This window comes from Fundulus heteroclitus, chromosome 18 (genome assembly GCF_011125445.2).
Source record: "Fundulus heteroclitus isolate FHET01 chromosome 18, MU-UCD_Fhet_4.1, whole genome shotgun sequence".
In the NCBI taxonomy this organism is placed as follows: domain Eukaryota; kingdom Metazoa; phylum Chordata; class Actinopteri; order Cyprinodontiformes; family Fundulidae; genus Fundulus; species Fundulus heteroclitus.
The window spans coordinates 38808196-38825875 of NC_046378.1; the positions used below are offsets into that span (position 1 = coordinate 38808196).

Here is a 17680-nt window from a genome sequence, read left to right on the forward strand (position 1 = left end):
AAATGTTACCAGTTGGCATACCTAAGTCCACGTTCGTTGAATTGGATAAAATTATATCAAAATTCATATGGCAAGGCAAGCGCCCTCGCATAAAATATAAAACACTACAAAGAAGTAAGACGGAAGGGGGCCTCAAGCTTCCGGTTTTAAAATACTATTTCTGGGCAGTTCAGTTAAAGCCTTCAATTTCATGGATCCAACAGGATTCTCAAACAAGATGGCTCAGCATTGAGCAAGCAAAGTGCTCAGTACCATTAAAGGTATTGCTATTTCTAGATATCCCAGTAAAGGAACTGCCATTGTGGACTAAAACCACACTTGACGTTTGGAACAAAGTGCGAATTTCTTTCAAGCTACCGAGAGGTTTATCAATATTAACAAGCATTGGACATATTAAATCTTTCACACCCAATCTCTTGGACAAAAATTTTTCTAAATGGGCTGAACAGGGGCTTACATTTCTTCATCAGTTGATCGACAGAAACAATCTTATGTCGTTTGAAGGGTTATGTAGGAATTTCCATCTCCAAAAAAGTGATTTCTTTAGATATTTACAGCTGCGCTCTTTTTTGCTCGCACACAAGGACTGGGAAAAAGTACTAAATCCAACGCCATTAGAAAACCTTCTAATCCATTACCAGAAAGGGGGAGGAGATAAAAAATGTATAGCAAAGTTATATAGTGCATTACTGTCAATGAACCTTAACGATACCACTTGGACAAAACAAAGATGGGAGGCAGAGACGGCCAAAATAATCTCTGACGAGGCATGGGAGGGAGTCTGGATTGAGGCTCATAGAGTTACAAACTCAAATATGTGGCGGGAATATAAATGGAAAATTATTAGCAGATATTTCAGGACCCCAGATGTGGTTGCCAAGATGGATCCTAAAGTACCAAGCTTGTGTTGGAGAAATTGTGGCTCAGCGGTCCCCAATCATACACACATTTTTTGGTCATGCCCCAAACTTCAAAACTTTTGGGATGAGGTGTACAGAACTATAAACCATATTTTCCCCGGAGTTATACCAAAGGATGTTGCAGTTGCGGTACTTGGTATTATACCAGATGGCTTGCAAGGACGAGCCAAAGCATATCTGTTAAATGTCCTTTTTACAGCTGCCCTGAAATGCATCACAATAAGGTGGATGCAGCTGGAGCCTCCTTCCTATGACTTATGGGTCCAAAAAGTAAGGGAATTGTATAAAATGGAAAAGATAACCTACTCATTAAGACTTCAACAAAACACTTTTAGCCTGCGCTGGGGACCAGCTGAAGCAATGTTGATGTAAATAAACCCAACAAGTTTGTCTCTTGGCATATGATGTCTAGCTATCCCTCCCATAGTGTATCCTTATTTTGGTGTTGTATGAAGATGAACCTACAATTGTGACTAAGATGTTTATTTTATGGAAAACTTTATACTGTCAACATTTGTGTCATGTGCCTTTAATGCATGGTTGTATCATTGCTCTGCAAAAATAATAAAAGTCTAAGTTCAAAAAAAAAAAAGAAAAAAGAAAATGTGTAATTACAACTTTGGTTAGCAATGAAGCCACTTTGCTCAATGGATATTAGGAGCATTACAGTGTATTGTGTGAATACCTGATAGGACCCCTGAGCTGTCTACAAGACTGCCTGACTGTGATGTAAAAGTGCATTCATGTAAGGCAGCCCGGAGTAAACGCTAGCAACAATAAATTTAGTAAGTTAATTCAATATAAAAGTTACATTTCTTTGGGCCTTATGTTAGAAACAGGGCAGTGTAGTCCAGCTACTACTAGAGCAGGTTGTCCAAACCTTTCGGTACGAGGGCCAAAATTGTGAACGCATTTTTTACTTGCTCTACAAAACAGGATAATTTTAAATAAATAAATTAGTCAGATTTTTTTTAATAGGAAATGAATGTGTAAATCATTGTGGATCCTAAATTTGAAAAAAGGGTTTGGCTCATTTGTTGCATTCATCCAGTTTGCAAATTATTTTTAAGTATTTAATATGACTCTTTAACAATAATAAACTCTTTTTGGTCTAGTAATATCAGAACAGGATTTGGATCAGTTGTTCTTTGAAAACACTTGCTGAAATTAACCAATTTTAATAACTGAATTCAAAGCAGATTTTAATGCACCCAAGTCTGCATTTGAGTAATTAAATATCATTGGATAGATGTTACTGTGAAATTAAAGAGAATCTCAAAAGTGTGTTTATTAAAAGATGAATACTTTGTGTTGTACTAAACCTTTTCAATTGTAGGATTTTAACTTTTTTTGTAATAATTTTGCCCTAATTAAAAAGTAAAATCTTCCATCTGCGTCAGCCACCTGTGCTGGTGAACCAAATCTCTCTTGAAATGTGGTTGGGGGGCGGGGTCACCCAAAATCAGTAGTGGGGCCACTAATGGCCCCTGGGCCGCATCTTTCTCTCAGAAGAGCTGTATACAGGGGAGGGGCGCGCTGCAAAAAGGGAACTAAAAGTAAAATCTTCTTGAAATTTGCATATTTTTCCTTGATTTGAGCAGATAATTAATTATCCTGCACTTGAAATAAGATGATGGAGATGAATTGTTCTTATTTTAAAGTGCAAAAATCTTATTCCATTGGCAAATAGTCTTATTTAGTTGCTCAAATCAAGGAAAAATACACTAATTTAAAAGGAAATTTTACTTACTTTTAGTTCCCTTTTTGCAGTGCGGAGTGATATTACACATTTGGGAAGAATATTTAGCCAGCCTTATGGTCTGAAAAATACAGTAGTTTTTTTTTTTCAGATCCCTTTTCTACAAGAATTAATCTTTGCTTCATTAAAATATTGCATGTTAATTGCAGTTTTGATCGGGGAAAAGGAAATATATTCTGACACGTTACATTTTTCATTGATAGTGTCGGACACCGCTGGCGTAAATATAAAACTTAAGGACTCAGAAAGCTCAATCCATCATTAAATAATTAACAAGAGCAAACGCTTACTTTAAAGGGACTAAAGCAGGAAAAAAAACAACAATTGCAATATTGTGTCGTACGTATTTCATGTAGTTTTGGACACCGTTTTGTTGCAGGTAGGACGGTGCCTGTGTTCTGTAGAACCTCTCTGTGGAGTCCAGGTAGGCTTTCTCAAAGTTATCCCTGTAGATCTGCAGCTTGTCCTCTGGGTTGGAGCACAGGTTGACTGGTGGGACACAAAGTGAGGAAAGTTGGTAACATTTTAACAGTTTGTATAAATTAGACGTATTTTCTTCATAAGTTTGCATCCTTCTGCTTTCTGCAGACCTTCAGTCTGCTCTTGATGTCTGTTTTTGGACAGAAGTGGCCTCATTGCTGTACTTCTTGTCATAAAACTTGCTGAAGTTTTCATGCATTTGCACCCACAACCACCGGAGGCAGCGCAAAAATAACGCAGCACGCTAAACAGGGTGCGGCCGTTCAGGAGCTCGCTCAACCATCTTAAATATTATGACAAATCTTCATTCGCTTCAATTAGGGCAGGGCGATAAATCTACACTGCAAAAATGGAACTAGAAATAACTAAAATGTTCTTAAAATCAGTGTATTTGTCCTTGATTTGAGCAGGTAAATAAGATGATTTGCCAATGGAATAAGATTTTTGCAATTAAAATAGCAACATTCATCTCCATCATCTTATTTCAAGTGCAGGATGTATAATTATCTTATTTTAGGGGTATCTGCCATTGGCAGTCTTATTTACCTGCTCAAATCAAGGATAAATACACTAACTTTAAGAACATTTTACTTATTTTTAGATCCATTTTTGCAGTGCATTTAATTGATCAATTCGAATTCACAATTTATTAAGATTTAATTTTTGTAAAATCCAGATTTTATTTTGCAAATGAACTCACTGGGCTTCCATGAAGAGAATAGCATGCAAATGCTGAATAAATGTTTAGGAAAAATATACTGAAGAGTTATTGTAAAGAGGAAACCTTTTTTTTTTAACCATAAGACGAAATGTTTTAATTTAGTCATTTACTTTTTAAGTTAGTTTGAAGTTACACCTGTGCAGTGAAGCCTTAGTTCATTGTGTAATAAAACCCCTAGCAGCAATTATTTAGTTATATTTTCATTGTTTACACACAGCAGTGTAAGTTAATCTTGTTTCACATCTTATAATTAGTTGAACTTTGAATTCAGGTCAACTCCCAGACAACATGCTTGACATAAAAGCAAGTTTTCAAAATAATTTATTTAAATTGTTTTTATGAAACAAAGGGAAGAGAAAAAATAAAAAAATCGTTTAATCGTATTTGGTCTAATAAAATCGGAGATTTTATTTCTAAGCCTTCAAGAGAACATGGCACCTTGCAGGTCTGGTTGATCCAGAAAACTGTTCCTCCAGTTGCAATAAACAATTTCTGGGGCCATTTCGTTGCAAGGTTGCGTGCCTTTCATTGGAGGCAACCTGAAACGCGTCTACCTGTTTAACAGCCAGGTCGGGCTGTGAGCGCGGTTTTAGAAGGACTCCTTCCCTACTTGATGATTTATACTGAAATCAATGTAGCTGAACATTTTATGCTACACGCAAACACATAATTAACTTAAAAAAACGTCTCTGCTAGATGTGCAAAGCTGAGACTAAAGCATAGCCCAAAAATATTTCCAGTGGGTCGAGGCAGATGACCGTTCATACTGAGCCCGGTTCTGCCGGAGGTTTTTCCTTCCCGTTAATGGGTGGTTTTTCTTCCCACTGTCGCTTCATGCTTGCTCAGTATGAGGGATTGCAGCAAAGCCATGTACAATGCAGACGACTCTCCCTGTGGCTCTACGGTTCCCCAGGAGTGAATGCTGCTTGGAGAGACTTTGATGCAATCAACTGGTTTCCTTATATAGGACATTTTTGACCAATCTGTATAATCTGACCCAATCTTTATAATATGATTGAACTTGACTTTGTAAAGTGCCTTGAGATGACATGTTTCATGATTTGGCGCTATATAAATAAAATTGAATTGAATTGAATTGAGTTGTAACTGCAGCTTGGAGTTGCAAATGCCCTTTGCACAATCAATTCTGCACATACAAATGGTTTTAAAAATACTCACCTGTACACTGTGACTTCTCCTGCATTGTCTACAATTAAATTGTTTACTTTTAAAATCACTGCTGCACCCTATACTGTAATTTAATTTTACTGCAATTTACAAGCTGTATGAAACGAAATTTCGTTCTGTACACACTCTGTGCATACAAAATGACAAATAAAGTTGTCTAAGTCTAAGTTAATTGCACTTCAGAGAATTCAGATTTTGATTTGGGCAAAACTTTAGAAACCATAAATTTCTCTCCATCTCCCTTTTTGTTTGTTTTGAACATAAAATCCCAACAAAGTACATTTTAAAGAAGCATTAAGCAAAATTTCATAAAACTTTTATCTATATAGCGCCACTTCACAACACACACTTTCCAAAGTCTAATTCGTCTGCATCGTTGATGGCTTTGCAGCAATCCCTCATACTAAGCATGCATGAGGCGACAGTGGAGAGGAAAACTCCCCTTTAACAGGGAGGAGAACCACCAGCAGAACCAGAACCAGGCTCAGTGTGAACGGCCATCTTTCATTAATGCATCAAGTATCACCACGGATCGACTTTACAGTCCCGTCTTACCGTATGATTCGCGTACACCTATAACGAGCTGGGAGTCAAAGGCCTCGCCCAGCCTCTCGGCGTGCACCAGCTTCATTGCGCTGTCCTGCAGGCGACTCTTGATGTTGGAAAATATCGACTCGTTCCACGTGTCCAGCATCAGCTGCAGAGAGTAAAGACAGCGTGTTAAAACGGCACAAAACTGGTCGATTATCACGCCAAAGAACAGCCAGGAAGACCTAATAATGAAGATATTTCACATAAAATAGTTGGTGCTAAACTACCGCCATCCATTCCTGCCGTAGGTCTAAACGTCTCCAGGAGACTCTGGAATATGCTCGCCTCTTAGTATTAAATCTGCACAAACTCTGGAGCATTTTAAATCCCTATTGAAGACTATTTTTCAGCACACGTTGACCCAAATGTTTTACAGTTCTTTTAAACTGTATCTATTGTCTTTTCTTGTCGTAATGAACTTTTATGTTAATTGCTTCACTGTCATTGAATTTCACAACTTATTGGCAGATTTAGCTTGTATATTAAATAATCTTTAACATATATGAAATGTGTGCCATCCCTTTGGGAGCCGTGTGCTGCCACTGGGCGACACCCGGATCTGTGGGATTCAAACCCGGAACCTTGCAGCCTCTCCAGGACGCAAGCACCCTCTTCTCTAAACTAGCCCACACCCCCACCCCTCAGTGTAAATGTACTATATAAATAAATTTGACCTTCATCGAATGACTTATATTATCCTACTAAAAATTTTACTTTTTTAACAATCAAGCAATTTCTGCAAGTTGAGTCAATTTTGAAGGTGAAAACACTTTTAATGCTTTCTAACAGATGGATTTGTTTAATAATTACATAAATCCTGTGTGAGTTTCTTATTTCTAAACATTCCTGGAGGGCACTGCTTGCTATTGCTTCTCATTCTCCTTTAATTTGGTATTTGGTCATATTTGCCCCCATCTGCTGACATTTAAACGTGCATAGCCACGTTTATTTGACTTATTCATTTATACATCAGCAGCTCACTCTGGTTGCATCCAGAGTTTTTATGAAAGATTATCTCTTTTTGCTGGCGTATTAGTTTTTATTTTGGTGTTTTATGCTTTGTTTTTTGCTCAATTTGGTACTAAATGAAGCCTTTCGTGGTTATTTTCCATATTAACGGAAGTACGTACTGCACATGCGTAGCTGGGGTTAAAACAAGGAAGTGGCTAACGGCTATTAGCATCTCCCAGCAAAACAATGAAGGTCCAAGAAAATGATTCCAAGAGGGAAAAGCCTGGAATGTCTGAACGTTGGTGTTCACTGAAGCGGACGCTAAACCGAGGCTCAGATGTGATGCAGAGTTGACTGAAGTGAGTAAATGTTCTCATTAGGATCAGAGAAGTTGTAACCGGCCCAGACAGCAGAGCTGTAAGCTAGCGCTAGCTGCTATTAGCTTCACAGACAGCCTAATAACAGGGATCTGTCTCAGTCTGGGTCCTTCAAGCTGCACCACTCAACGCTCTGCTGCATGAATGCAGACCGACACAGCGAAACAACATGTGTTCAGTCTTTGTTGTCTGTAAGTTAATGTATTAATGAATTTTTAAGTTAAGGTGACCAGGTTTCTCTAACAAAAACCGAGGACGTCTCTGAATTTGTTCAGAAGCTCTTTCTGGGGGTTGGTTTGTTTGATTGCAACGCCGACATGGTGGCTGGACAGGTAAATAGCCGTCATTGCACTAAGCTTTTTTCCTCCATCATGATACAATGAATATTTATACTATAGACAGTAATGTTTACTCCTTGGTTCATGCTGGTCAAGATGAATTATTTAAATTTGATATATGTCGCACCTGAATACAAGTCGCAGGATCGGCCAAACTACGAAAAAAAGTGTGATTTATTGTAAGAAAAATTTGGTAATAGCAACGCTCTTCTTAGCCTCTACAGTCTGAAGTAAAAACATTATAAATAGATTGATTGATCGGTTTATAATTTTTTTTGTGATGTTTTGATATTAGGCTTTTAAAGTTGGTGTAGATTGGTTTATTTATTAATAACGTTGGTCTTCGATCACGTCGAGCTGTCAGAGGGTCAGGCTCGGTCCGCCATTATTATTTATAGTGGTTTATTAATTTTTATTTGATGTATTATTATGCTTTCTGATAGTTCTGCCGCTAGACGGCGACACGCCTGTTTATATCTGCTCATCATACCCGGTGCTGGGGTTATTTTTAGGCTTAAAAAGAACTATCAGTACAATTTCTAGATGCTTAGTGTATATAACCTTATTTTATCTTTATCAAATGTTTTTCTTATAAGCATATAATACTTTTAAATCCTTCTGTACCAACTTCCCTTCTTGCTAATGAAACACTTCCCCCTTTTTTTCTGCCCGTTTCTTGGTTTTACTTCTCATAATTTTGGTCATGCTTGTTGTCGCGGAGCCTTTTTAAATGGCGGCTCACCCTCCAGCGTGTTCTCCTCCCCTCAGTCTCACCTTGCGTACAATGCTGTCCTCCATGTTGGTTTTCTTGTTGCTGCCTTGTTTCCCCATCAGCGTGATCTCCAGCTGACAGAAGGGCTTGGGCAGGATGTCGCACTGGGTGAAGAACTTCCTCCACTCCACGATGTAGGCCTTCAGCAGCGCCGTGTCGTCCTGGTGGCTCAGCACACGCTGCCAAGGCGACACATACAGCCAAACATGAGAAATTATGCAGAACCGCTCGGAATAAACGCTTCCTGAAAACTCCCAGGAATCCAGTTTGGCACTTTTCGTTGAAGAAGTTGCACAGAGATGACCAGCGTCACTTTAAAATCCTTCTGTTAGTCTATAAATCCCTGAATTAGCACCTAAATCCATCACAGACTTGTTATCAGGGCATCAACCCTCCAGACCACTCAGGTCGTCTGGCTCCAGCCTGCTCTGCAGTACCAGAACCAGAACCAGAACCAGACATGGAGAACCAGCATTTAGTTCCTATGCTCCACTGATCTGGAACAAACTCCCAGAAAACTGTAAAAGTGCTGAAAGCCTGAGTTCCTTTAAAATCAAGATTAAAAACACATTTGTTTAGGATTTCCTTTGACTGTTTTACTGAAACATCATTAGTTCAACTTTGTACACTGCAAAAACTGATCTAAAAATAAGTAAAATGTTCTTAAAGTTAGTGTATTTATCCTTGATTTGAGCAGGTAATTAAGATTATCTGCCAATGGAATGAGTATTTTGACCCCTTAAAATAAGATAATTAGACATCCTGCACTTGAAATGAGATGATTGAGATGAATTGTTCCTATTCTAAGTACAAAATTCTTATTCCATTGGCAAATCATCTTATTTACCTGCTCAAATCAAGGACACATTTTAAGAACATTTTACTTATTTCTAGTTCCGTTTTTGCAGTGTAGTCCATCTGTTTTTAATGTTTGCTTTTAGTTTCTATTTTTCCATCTTTTATTTTGTTTCTACATTTTATTCCAACTTGCTTTTATTGTGTTTTTAATTCCTATATTTTTTGTTAAGCACTTTGCATTGTCTTTGCACTAAAATGTGCTGTACACATAAATTTGCCTTGCCTAATCTAAAGACAGATTATTATTGACGACTAGGGATGGGTACCAAAACCAGATATTCTAACGGCCAGGTCGGCCGATCTTTGTGGAGCGAGAAGTTTCAGCCTTATCGGCGCTCTTAACTCAAACAACATTTTATTATCAATCCCCTCCTCCTTAAAGGTGCAATAAGAAAGATATTTATTGTAGAATCAACTTAAATAATTTTAACTTGTCACCCAGGATGTTAGTAACAGAAAGACTTCAGTTCAGAGTGCAGCCCGTTTTTACTTCCTGGTTCCTAAGCCAATCATATGAGAGTTCCCAGGGTTCTCAAAACAGAGCGCAGCATTTGGTATTTTATATTTGCAACAAACATGGAAGCCGGTAAGAGAAGCGGACCAGAACTAGAACAGAATACGACATGATAGACCCGTCCTGTGTAAGTAGAAATTCAGTTTCACAGCAGCAACAGACCGTTGGGTAAACAGCGGATCTCTGCGAAAGGTCTTCTGTACGCGTTGTTCTGATTTTAACCACTAGGTGTCATTATTTATTGTTCCTTTAAGACAGGAGTCACCAACAGGTAGTCCTCATAGACCACATGTGGTGCCCACAAGCCTGTTCTAAAAATAAAAAAGCCCAATCCACCAGTGAGCTGCATCTAAAACTTTATTTTATTCCGTTACTCTTCCAGTTTTTTCACATTTGCATTTATATAGATATAAAAATTACAATATCAATAACAATGCATTAAATATGTGTTTATTTTATATGAATTTAAGGTGAAATCTGAATCTTCTATTTCAAAAGGTCAGTACTGGTAGCTCTTCTTAGGACAACGTTCTGCTCTCACTCGTTCGCCTCGCTATCTCATCCAACATAAGGAAAGGTGCCCCGCTCACTGAGAAAGGTACAATGGCAGAGCGAACAAAAAGGTTAAAAGTTTGGCTGAACGTTTAAAAAAAAAATAGTTGCTGTCAACGCATTCTGCCCTTACTGCAACAACAGGTTTGCTTGCAAAGGCGGGAACACGAGTAATTCGACAGAACCCCTCCTGAAAGCACGTCACATACAAACAGAAAAATTCACAGTGTTCGACCGCCCGAGGACAACAAGCTCTGGCTCTGGATCAAAAACAGCCGCTCTGCACATATGTACGCACGCAAAGCAGACATGTGAAGCACTGATACGAGTTTGCATTCATTATTGCATCTAATATGTGCACGATGTTTAAATCGTGACGTTTAAAACAAAGAAGAAATGTACGCGTAGGCTACAAATTATCTGCACATTTAATATGGGGCTTTTATTTTGGACAGGGCAGTTTCTTTAGCAACAACAACACAATTATACAACATACTTTTTATTTGAGTTAATTTTTAGTCTTGTCAGTCCTTGTTTTTTTTTCACCCTTTTGTTTGATTAAAAAACAAAAACAAAAAAAGGTATCGATAAGAGTAGAAGTATCGACACCCATCCCCATCGAAGACAGTCATTTAACGAAGATTTGTCAGTAAAATCTGCCAAGAATCCTTGATTTGTCCTGAAGAAAAGTGCAAAGGTTTTCAACTTTCAATTCAGTTTATCCATATATCACCAATTCCCAACACATGTCATCTCAAGGCTCTTTGCAATGTCAATTCCACTTAGTCTGTTGTTTTATTTATGCATTAATATAGATAGACGTTTGGCACATTTCTCAAAATTATCCTCAGTTGCACACTTCTTTAATTTATATAATGCTATTTTTAAACACTTGTTAACATTACTGCATTTTGTTTTCTTATGTTGCAACAACGGCCTTCAATCTTTTTTTTGTGTTATATTTTTTTCCTTGCTTCCATTTACGCGTCATTTTGCTGCTGAAACTCTATTCTACTGTTCTCTTCATGTAATAGACAACAATAAAAAAATAAAAACAACTATGTAGGAAAACATTAGTGGCCAGACACAAAGACTCAATTTGTTCCTTTCTTTTGTTAAATCTATGAGAAATACCAAAACAAAAAGTCTGACCAAAATAATAAAAAAAAAATTTTTTTTAGCACCAACATGGTGATTTGTAGCAGACAGTAGATGATCAACTGAAAGATGACGTACGAGAGCTGGGCAGGTAATCAGAGAAAAAGCAGCGAAAGGTTAAATAATAACTTTGGAAAACCAGGAGAATTATTGGTCAGAACCAAAGCATCGATTAAAGGAAAGTCAGAGAAATATAACATCAGGATTACGGCAGCCTTGTACGACTATAATGGTTACCGTATTTTTTGGACATTAAGGCACACTTAAAATCCTTAAATCTTCTCAAAAATTGATGATGCACCCTTTATATCATCACCGTTGTGCTTACTGACTAATTTTATGTGGTACAATGCGCTCAACAATCTGTTAAAATGTGTAAATACGACTTTGGTTAGCAATGAAGCTGCTCCGCTCAGTGGATATTAGGAGCATTACGGTACACTGTGTCACTACCTGATAGGACCCCTGAGCTGTCTACCAGACTGCCTGACTGTAATGTCTAAACTAGAAAAGCATTCATGTAAAGCAGCCTGGAGTACGCGCTAGCAACAATAAACCTAGTAAGTTAATTCAATATAAAAGTTTATTTTGGCCTTATGTTAGAAACAGGGCAGTGTATTCCAGCTACTCTGTCCTCCCCACAGAGACGGATAGAGAGCTGTGGACGTGGAGGAGAGATATTACACACTTGGGGAGAATATTTAATGCCTTATAGTCTAAAAAATATGGTACTCACTAAAACAACAACAACAAAAAAAAACAGAAATAAAGCGGCTACTTACGGTTTGTGCTTGTTTGATAAAGTCTAGGATATCTTCTTTGAGGGCTTGGTGGATTTTGGCGGGACCTTTATCATCCCACAGACATACAGCATGGACATCACTACATAGAAGAAGAAAAACACGTCAAGTCGGTTCTTACGTGAGAAAGAACATTATTCCTATTCCAATAATAATAATAATAATAATAATAATAATGTTTATTTGTCCAATGAAATGAGTTATGGAGGGAATTTTGTTTCATTACTGTTGCAAGCAAAGAACACTTTTTGCAAATGGAAATAAACTCAAGGTGTGAACGGCCTGCCTTTAAACAGAAACAGCTTTACTCTGCAAAGAGGAAACTCAAAGTAGGTAAAATCCTCTTGAAATTAGTGTTTTCTTTTTTCATTTATTTGAGCTGGTAAATCAATTTCGATTGCAATGCAAATTGTAATTGACAATAAAAATTTGATTGATTGATTGATTGATTAAATCAGATTATTTGCCGATAGAATAAGATTTTTGCACTTAAGATAAGAACAATTCATCTCCATCATCCTATTTCAAGTGCAGGAATTATCTTATTTTAGGGGTAGAAACTTTCATTCCATTGGCAAATAGTCTTATTTCTAAGAAGTCTAACTTCTAAGCTGATGAGCTTCCTACAGCAAAACGATCATATAAACACAGCAGCGTCGTCTTACAGCATTTTCCTGCATGGACGACGTTAAAAGTGACGCAGCAAAGAGCATCTCTTACGAGAACAAGTCGAACCACTGCTGCTTGGTGACGGCCTCCTGTCTCAGCAGCTTGAGAACGATGGGCCGCATCAGGTCCCACTTGTCCTCGAACTGCAGGGACCCCTTGTTCTGCCGGAAAGACATGTGGGAGGGGTGGAGGACAATCTGATGTTACGGCACAGAAATGAGAGAACACACGCTGGGAGTGAGAAAGAGAGTTGGCTGGAGAGATGCACCGATCAGGGTTTTCCTGGCCGACACCGACCGCCGATGTCTCTGAGGTCTGACCTGCTGCTTCCTCTCTTCATGATGACATCACTAAAGGCATCACTAAAGGCTACGCCACATGACAGAGCTCCGTTGTTACAACATAACATGGTGAAAGCACAATATTACTCTCATTCAGAGATTCCCCTTTTCCTCATTTGAAAAAATAAAAATCAATAAAACTCAAAAAAGTGCATCACGGTGGTGACAGTTGTGGGTTAATGCTTTTTAAGATCAAAAGGAGGTGAAAATTTAAATTTTTTTTATGCACTTCTTGAATGTGGGAGATTTTTCAGTACTTGACCGGCCAGAGCCAAACATCTCTAGATTCAGTCCAAATTAAAAAACACTTCATTAATCACAAAGAAAAATAACAGAACTCTCACTTTTAGTTTGAGTAAATTAAAAGACTCCAGGTACTAATGAGGCAGAAGTGTAACCATTATATCTGACAATAACAGTATAATAATAATAATAATAATAATAATAATAATAATAATAATAATAATAATAATAATAATAATAATAATAATAATAATAATAAATTTAATTTATACTGCACTTTCCATCAAAAGATCTTAAAGTACTACAGGTAAAAAAGAAAAAAGCATAAACATAAAAGAAAATATTTAAAAAGCTATTTTTAGAACAGAGAAATAAAAAAATAAACATCTAAAGGGGACCAAAAGCTTTGCTAAAAACAAATGTTTTAAGGCCAAATATTTTATAGATAAATACAGAGTTTGGCAACCGGCCGGTCTGTAAACATCCTGAAACATGAAGGCTCGCTGAAATAACAACACAAACATAAACTAATTAAAAAACACTTCATGGAAAACAGATTATTTTGAGAAAATAAACAAAAGCAGGAAGATTTTTCCGTTTCTTACCAGACGACTTAACAAAAATACATTTTCTAACTCAGTTCCTTTAAATGTCTCTAACATTAGAAGTCGTGTTCCATCATATAACCCTGAAAATTACCTTTTCTCATTTTGAAGTATCAAAGAGAGTAAATTAAGGATTATTAACGCTGCTGGGCATTCTTAAAATGGATAAAACTAAAAGTTTTTCTAACGCTGCGTCATGAATGCTGACATTCAAACATTCAAACATGCAAACCGGGATCCGTTGGAGTAGAGATGAAACTCCTGGGCTTTTTTTTTTTTAGAATAAATTATCTGGTAATTGTGCATTCTGACCTTGTTGTGGATTTGCAGGGATAGACACTCTGGGGGAGATTCAGAAACAGCTTCATTGGCCGAGATCGTGTGCACGAACAAGAGATCTGACTTTGGATTTCCAAGCTCACGGCGTACAGACATGACGTATAAATATAAAATGTTAGAGGAAATAATGGAGGAAAGTAAAGCAGAGCTGCAGGGTTCCTTCAATGATGGACTGGTGCGTCCTGTGTGCACAAAGGAGCGTTATCGCAGATCCTTCCTCCCAGCGGCTCTTAGACTTTATAGCCATCGCTGCTCCCAACAGATTAAATAAGCTGCTTACATTCCTGTTGTACTTGCACTTTTTTCATTCTCGTAAATAGTCTGCTGTTTTTGATGCATGAATATACATACACACTTTGCTTTTTAATCACCAAACTCATTTGCACACTAACATCTATTGCTTTGCTATTTCTAACATCTCATAGCTGTATGGTATTTTTTTTTCCTTGTGTTGTAAATTTCCTCCTTGCTGTCGGTCCACCTGAATTTCCCCACTGATGACCAATGAAGGCTCTTTCTACTCTACTCTAAAAGATAAAAGGAACCATAAGTTCCCATTTCTGTGTTTAAACCCATTTTTTTCTTTTCTTATACAGAAAAAGAAGAAAAAAAAACTATTTGCGATTGTTCAAATATGCTAATTTTGTTTGCTGTACGGTAGCTAACGCCGAACGGCGGCCCAAGCGACAGATTTACATGACATCCCCACGTAAAGCTTGACCTGTACACGTCCTGGATGGAGGGAAGGAAAGAGAGATCGATAATAACCTTTTTTTTTTTTTTTTTAAATCGAGAATATTTTCTTTACTATCAGGAAGTCCACAAAATGCAGTTCAAAGCGTTCGGCTGATCCAAAATGCTGCAGCAAGAGTTCTGATGAAAATCAACAAGAGAAATCATATTTCTCCAATTTTAGCTTCCCTTCATTGGCTTCCTGTTAAATCAAGAATAGAATTTAAAATTCTTCTTCTAACGTATAAAGCCCTTAATAATCAAGCTCCATCATATATCAGAGCTCTGATTACCCCGTATGTTCCTAACAGAGCACTTCGCTCTCAGACTGCAGGTCTGCTGGTGGTTCCTAGAGTCTCTAAAAGTAGAATGGGAGGCAGATCCTTTAGCTATCAGGCTCCTCTCCTGTGGAACCAACTCCCAGTTTTGGTCCGTGAGGCAGACACCCCGTCTACTTTTAAGACTAATCTTAAAACTTTCCTTTCTGACAAAGCTTATAGTTAGAGTGGCTCATGCCCTGAGCTACCTCTATAGTTGTGCTGTGATAGGCTTAGGCTGCTGGAGGACATCAGGATCTAATTTTCTCACTCTGCTGAGTTCTCCTACTGCTCTCCAATCTGCATTATTTGTTGTCATTTCCTCTTTTATCTTTTTGTTCTCTGTCATTTTTCTCTTCATAGAAGGTACACCTGGTCTGGTGTTCTGGTAGCTGTGACATCATCAGGGGAGGCAGATCATCCTCTATTACCATCTAACATAGAAAGTACTCCTGGGTCAATGTGAGCTTCTGTGCTTTCTGTGTCTCTGCTCTGCCTTCTCTAAGCCCCAGTGGGTGGAGGCAGATGAGCGTTCACACTGAGCCTGGTTCTGGTTCTGCTGGAGGTTCTCCTCCCTGTTAAAGGGGAGTTTTCCTCTCCACTGTCGCTTCATGCATGCTCAGTATGAGGGATTGCTGCAAAGCCATCAACAATGCAGACGACTGTCCACTGTGGCTCTACGCTCTTTCAGGAGGAGTGAATGCTGCTTGGAGAGACTTGATGCAACCTGCTGGGTTTCCTTAGAGAGGAAACTTTCTCACCAACCTGGAGGATCTGATGGAATCTGACTTTGGAAAGAACCTTGAGACGACATGTTGTTAATTGGCGCTATATAAATAAACTTAATTTTCATAACTTCAGAATGACTGACTTCCAGATGTTTGGATCTCGCTTTCTAACACTTTCCAGACTGGCGAATGGCAGCAGTGGTTTCCCTGTTCATTGCTGAGGTCTTTCCACCCTGGCATTGTGTGAAATGCATTTGAATATCAGCGTCTGGCTTCTAATTTTCCTCCATAATTCGTTGGTAGTACCTCCACACTCCCACGACTGTATGCGCTGTTAAGTTTATAATCACAACATGGGATCATCAAGTGTATTTAGAACCAGTTAATACATTAATGTCCCGTTTAATTTGCCATGGAGGTCACAAGGCTTTAACAGTGGAGCCAGTGCTGGGCTCGTTTTAACGCCACCTGGCAGGTTAGCGCATATTTAAGGGTTTAAAGCCCAACTTTCCCTGGATGGGATCTGCTGCAGACCAAAGTTTTCCCTGAAGTGAAGAACGTTCTTCAGGGCCTTTCAGAAACAGCAGCCAGGTTTAGCAACTATTCAACCATTAGCTGGACCTAATAAAGGCCACACAGAGGCGGCTCGGCGGTCCAGCTGTGCGGGTTATTAAAGAGTTTGCGGTGTGGAGGTTTGGGTTTTTCCTCGGAACCTGGTTTCCCCTCCTGCGCCTCGGCTAAGACCCGCTTCTTGGCTCATCTCTCCCGGACTGCTCCGCGCAGACACCCCGGTAAAAGCTAACAGCCGCGGTTCTGTTTTCGGTTCCGGCTCTCTTCGAAGACGGGTTAGACGTCCAATTTAAAGAGCCGGGTCGAGGTAAAAAAAAAAAGGGGGGACGAACATGTTCGGGGAAGCGAACCCCCGGCACAACAACGGGCAGCGGCCACTTCAGGCGCACCTTTACGCGCATTTATTGCACTAATGCTAACATCAGCGGAGATGCACGGAGGCTAAAACACCCAGGATACTTATCGGCAGCTGAACTAAACAGATATGACGGCGAAGAACCCAAATGTGCACATAAACGGTGAATGTAATTCAGCTGCTTCTTACCTTTAACAAATTAGGCGTCGCCATGTTTCTCTAACTTATCACCTCGCGGATTCTCGCGAGAGATAGGTGTTCAGGATTAGGTAATGGTAACCCAGTTCACCGAAATAGACTCCTGCTTCTAAAAACAGACTAATTATAGGCATCGTTTAGTAGTTAATCCTTTCTCAGTGTGCGATACGATATTCTGATTATAATTAAAAACATTTTCTATCTATTTCACAGAACTAAAAAACTTCCAGCCTGCTTTAAATGAAATCCAAAATTACAGCAGCACCGTATACAATGTTTAACATGATTGCGAAACAAAAGAAAAATATTGAAATACAACAGATAATCTGAAGTTGAAATAATGTTGGGTCTTAATCCTTAAATATACAATATTCTATTATATTAAATAAAATATACTTCTCTAAATTAAAAGTCTTCCAGCCTGTTTTAAATGAAATCCAAAATTGCAACAGCACAGTACATGATGTTTAAACATTATTGCATAATAAAAGTTAAATATTTAAATATAACAGATAATCCAAAACTCAAATAATGTTGGATCTCAATCCTTAAATATACAATATGATATTCTGATTATAATTAAAAACATTTTCAATCCACTTCC

General features: G+C 38.3%; 1 protein-coding gene across 2 annotated transcripts in view; it reads right to left on the reverse strand.

The window, feature by feature from the left end:
• The window catches only part of LOC105918278 (cullin-5), a 40600-nt gene extending 23436 nt beyond the window's left edge, over nt 1–17164 (reverse strand). Inside the window, exons 1-6 of one of the 2 annotated variants that reach the window (XM_036149539.1) lie at nt 17068–17164; nt 12700–12809; nt 11962–12061; nt 8100–8276; nt 5624–5765; nt 3023–3168 (exon numbers count right to left, since the gene is read on the reverse strand). In XM_036149539.1, coding sequence (XP_036005432.1) covers nt 3023–3168; nt 5624–5765; nt 8100–8276; nt 11962–12061; nt 12700–12809; nt 17068–17091 — 699 coding nt within the window. In that variant the 5' untranslated portion in view covers nt 17092–17164. Of the gene's footprint in view, nt 1–3022; nt 3169–5623; nt 5766–8099; nt 8277–11961; nt 12062–12699; nt 12846–17067 lie in introns of both variants that reach the window. The other variant, XM_036149538.1, reaches the window with a different exon arrangement.
• Between the last annotated feature and the right edge of the window lie 516 nt (nt 17165–17680).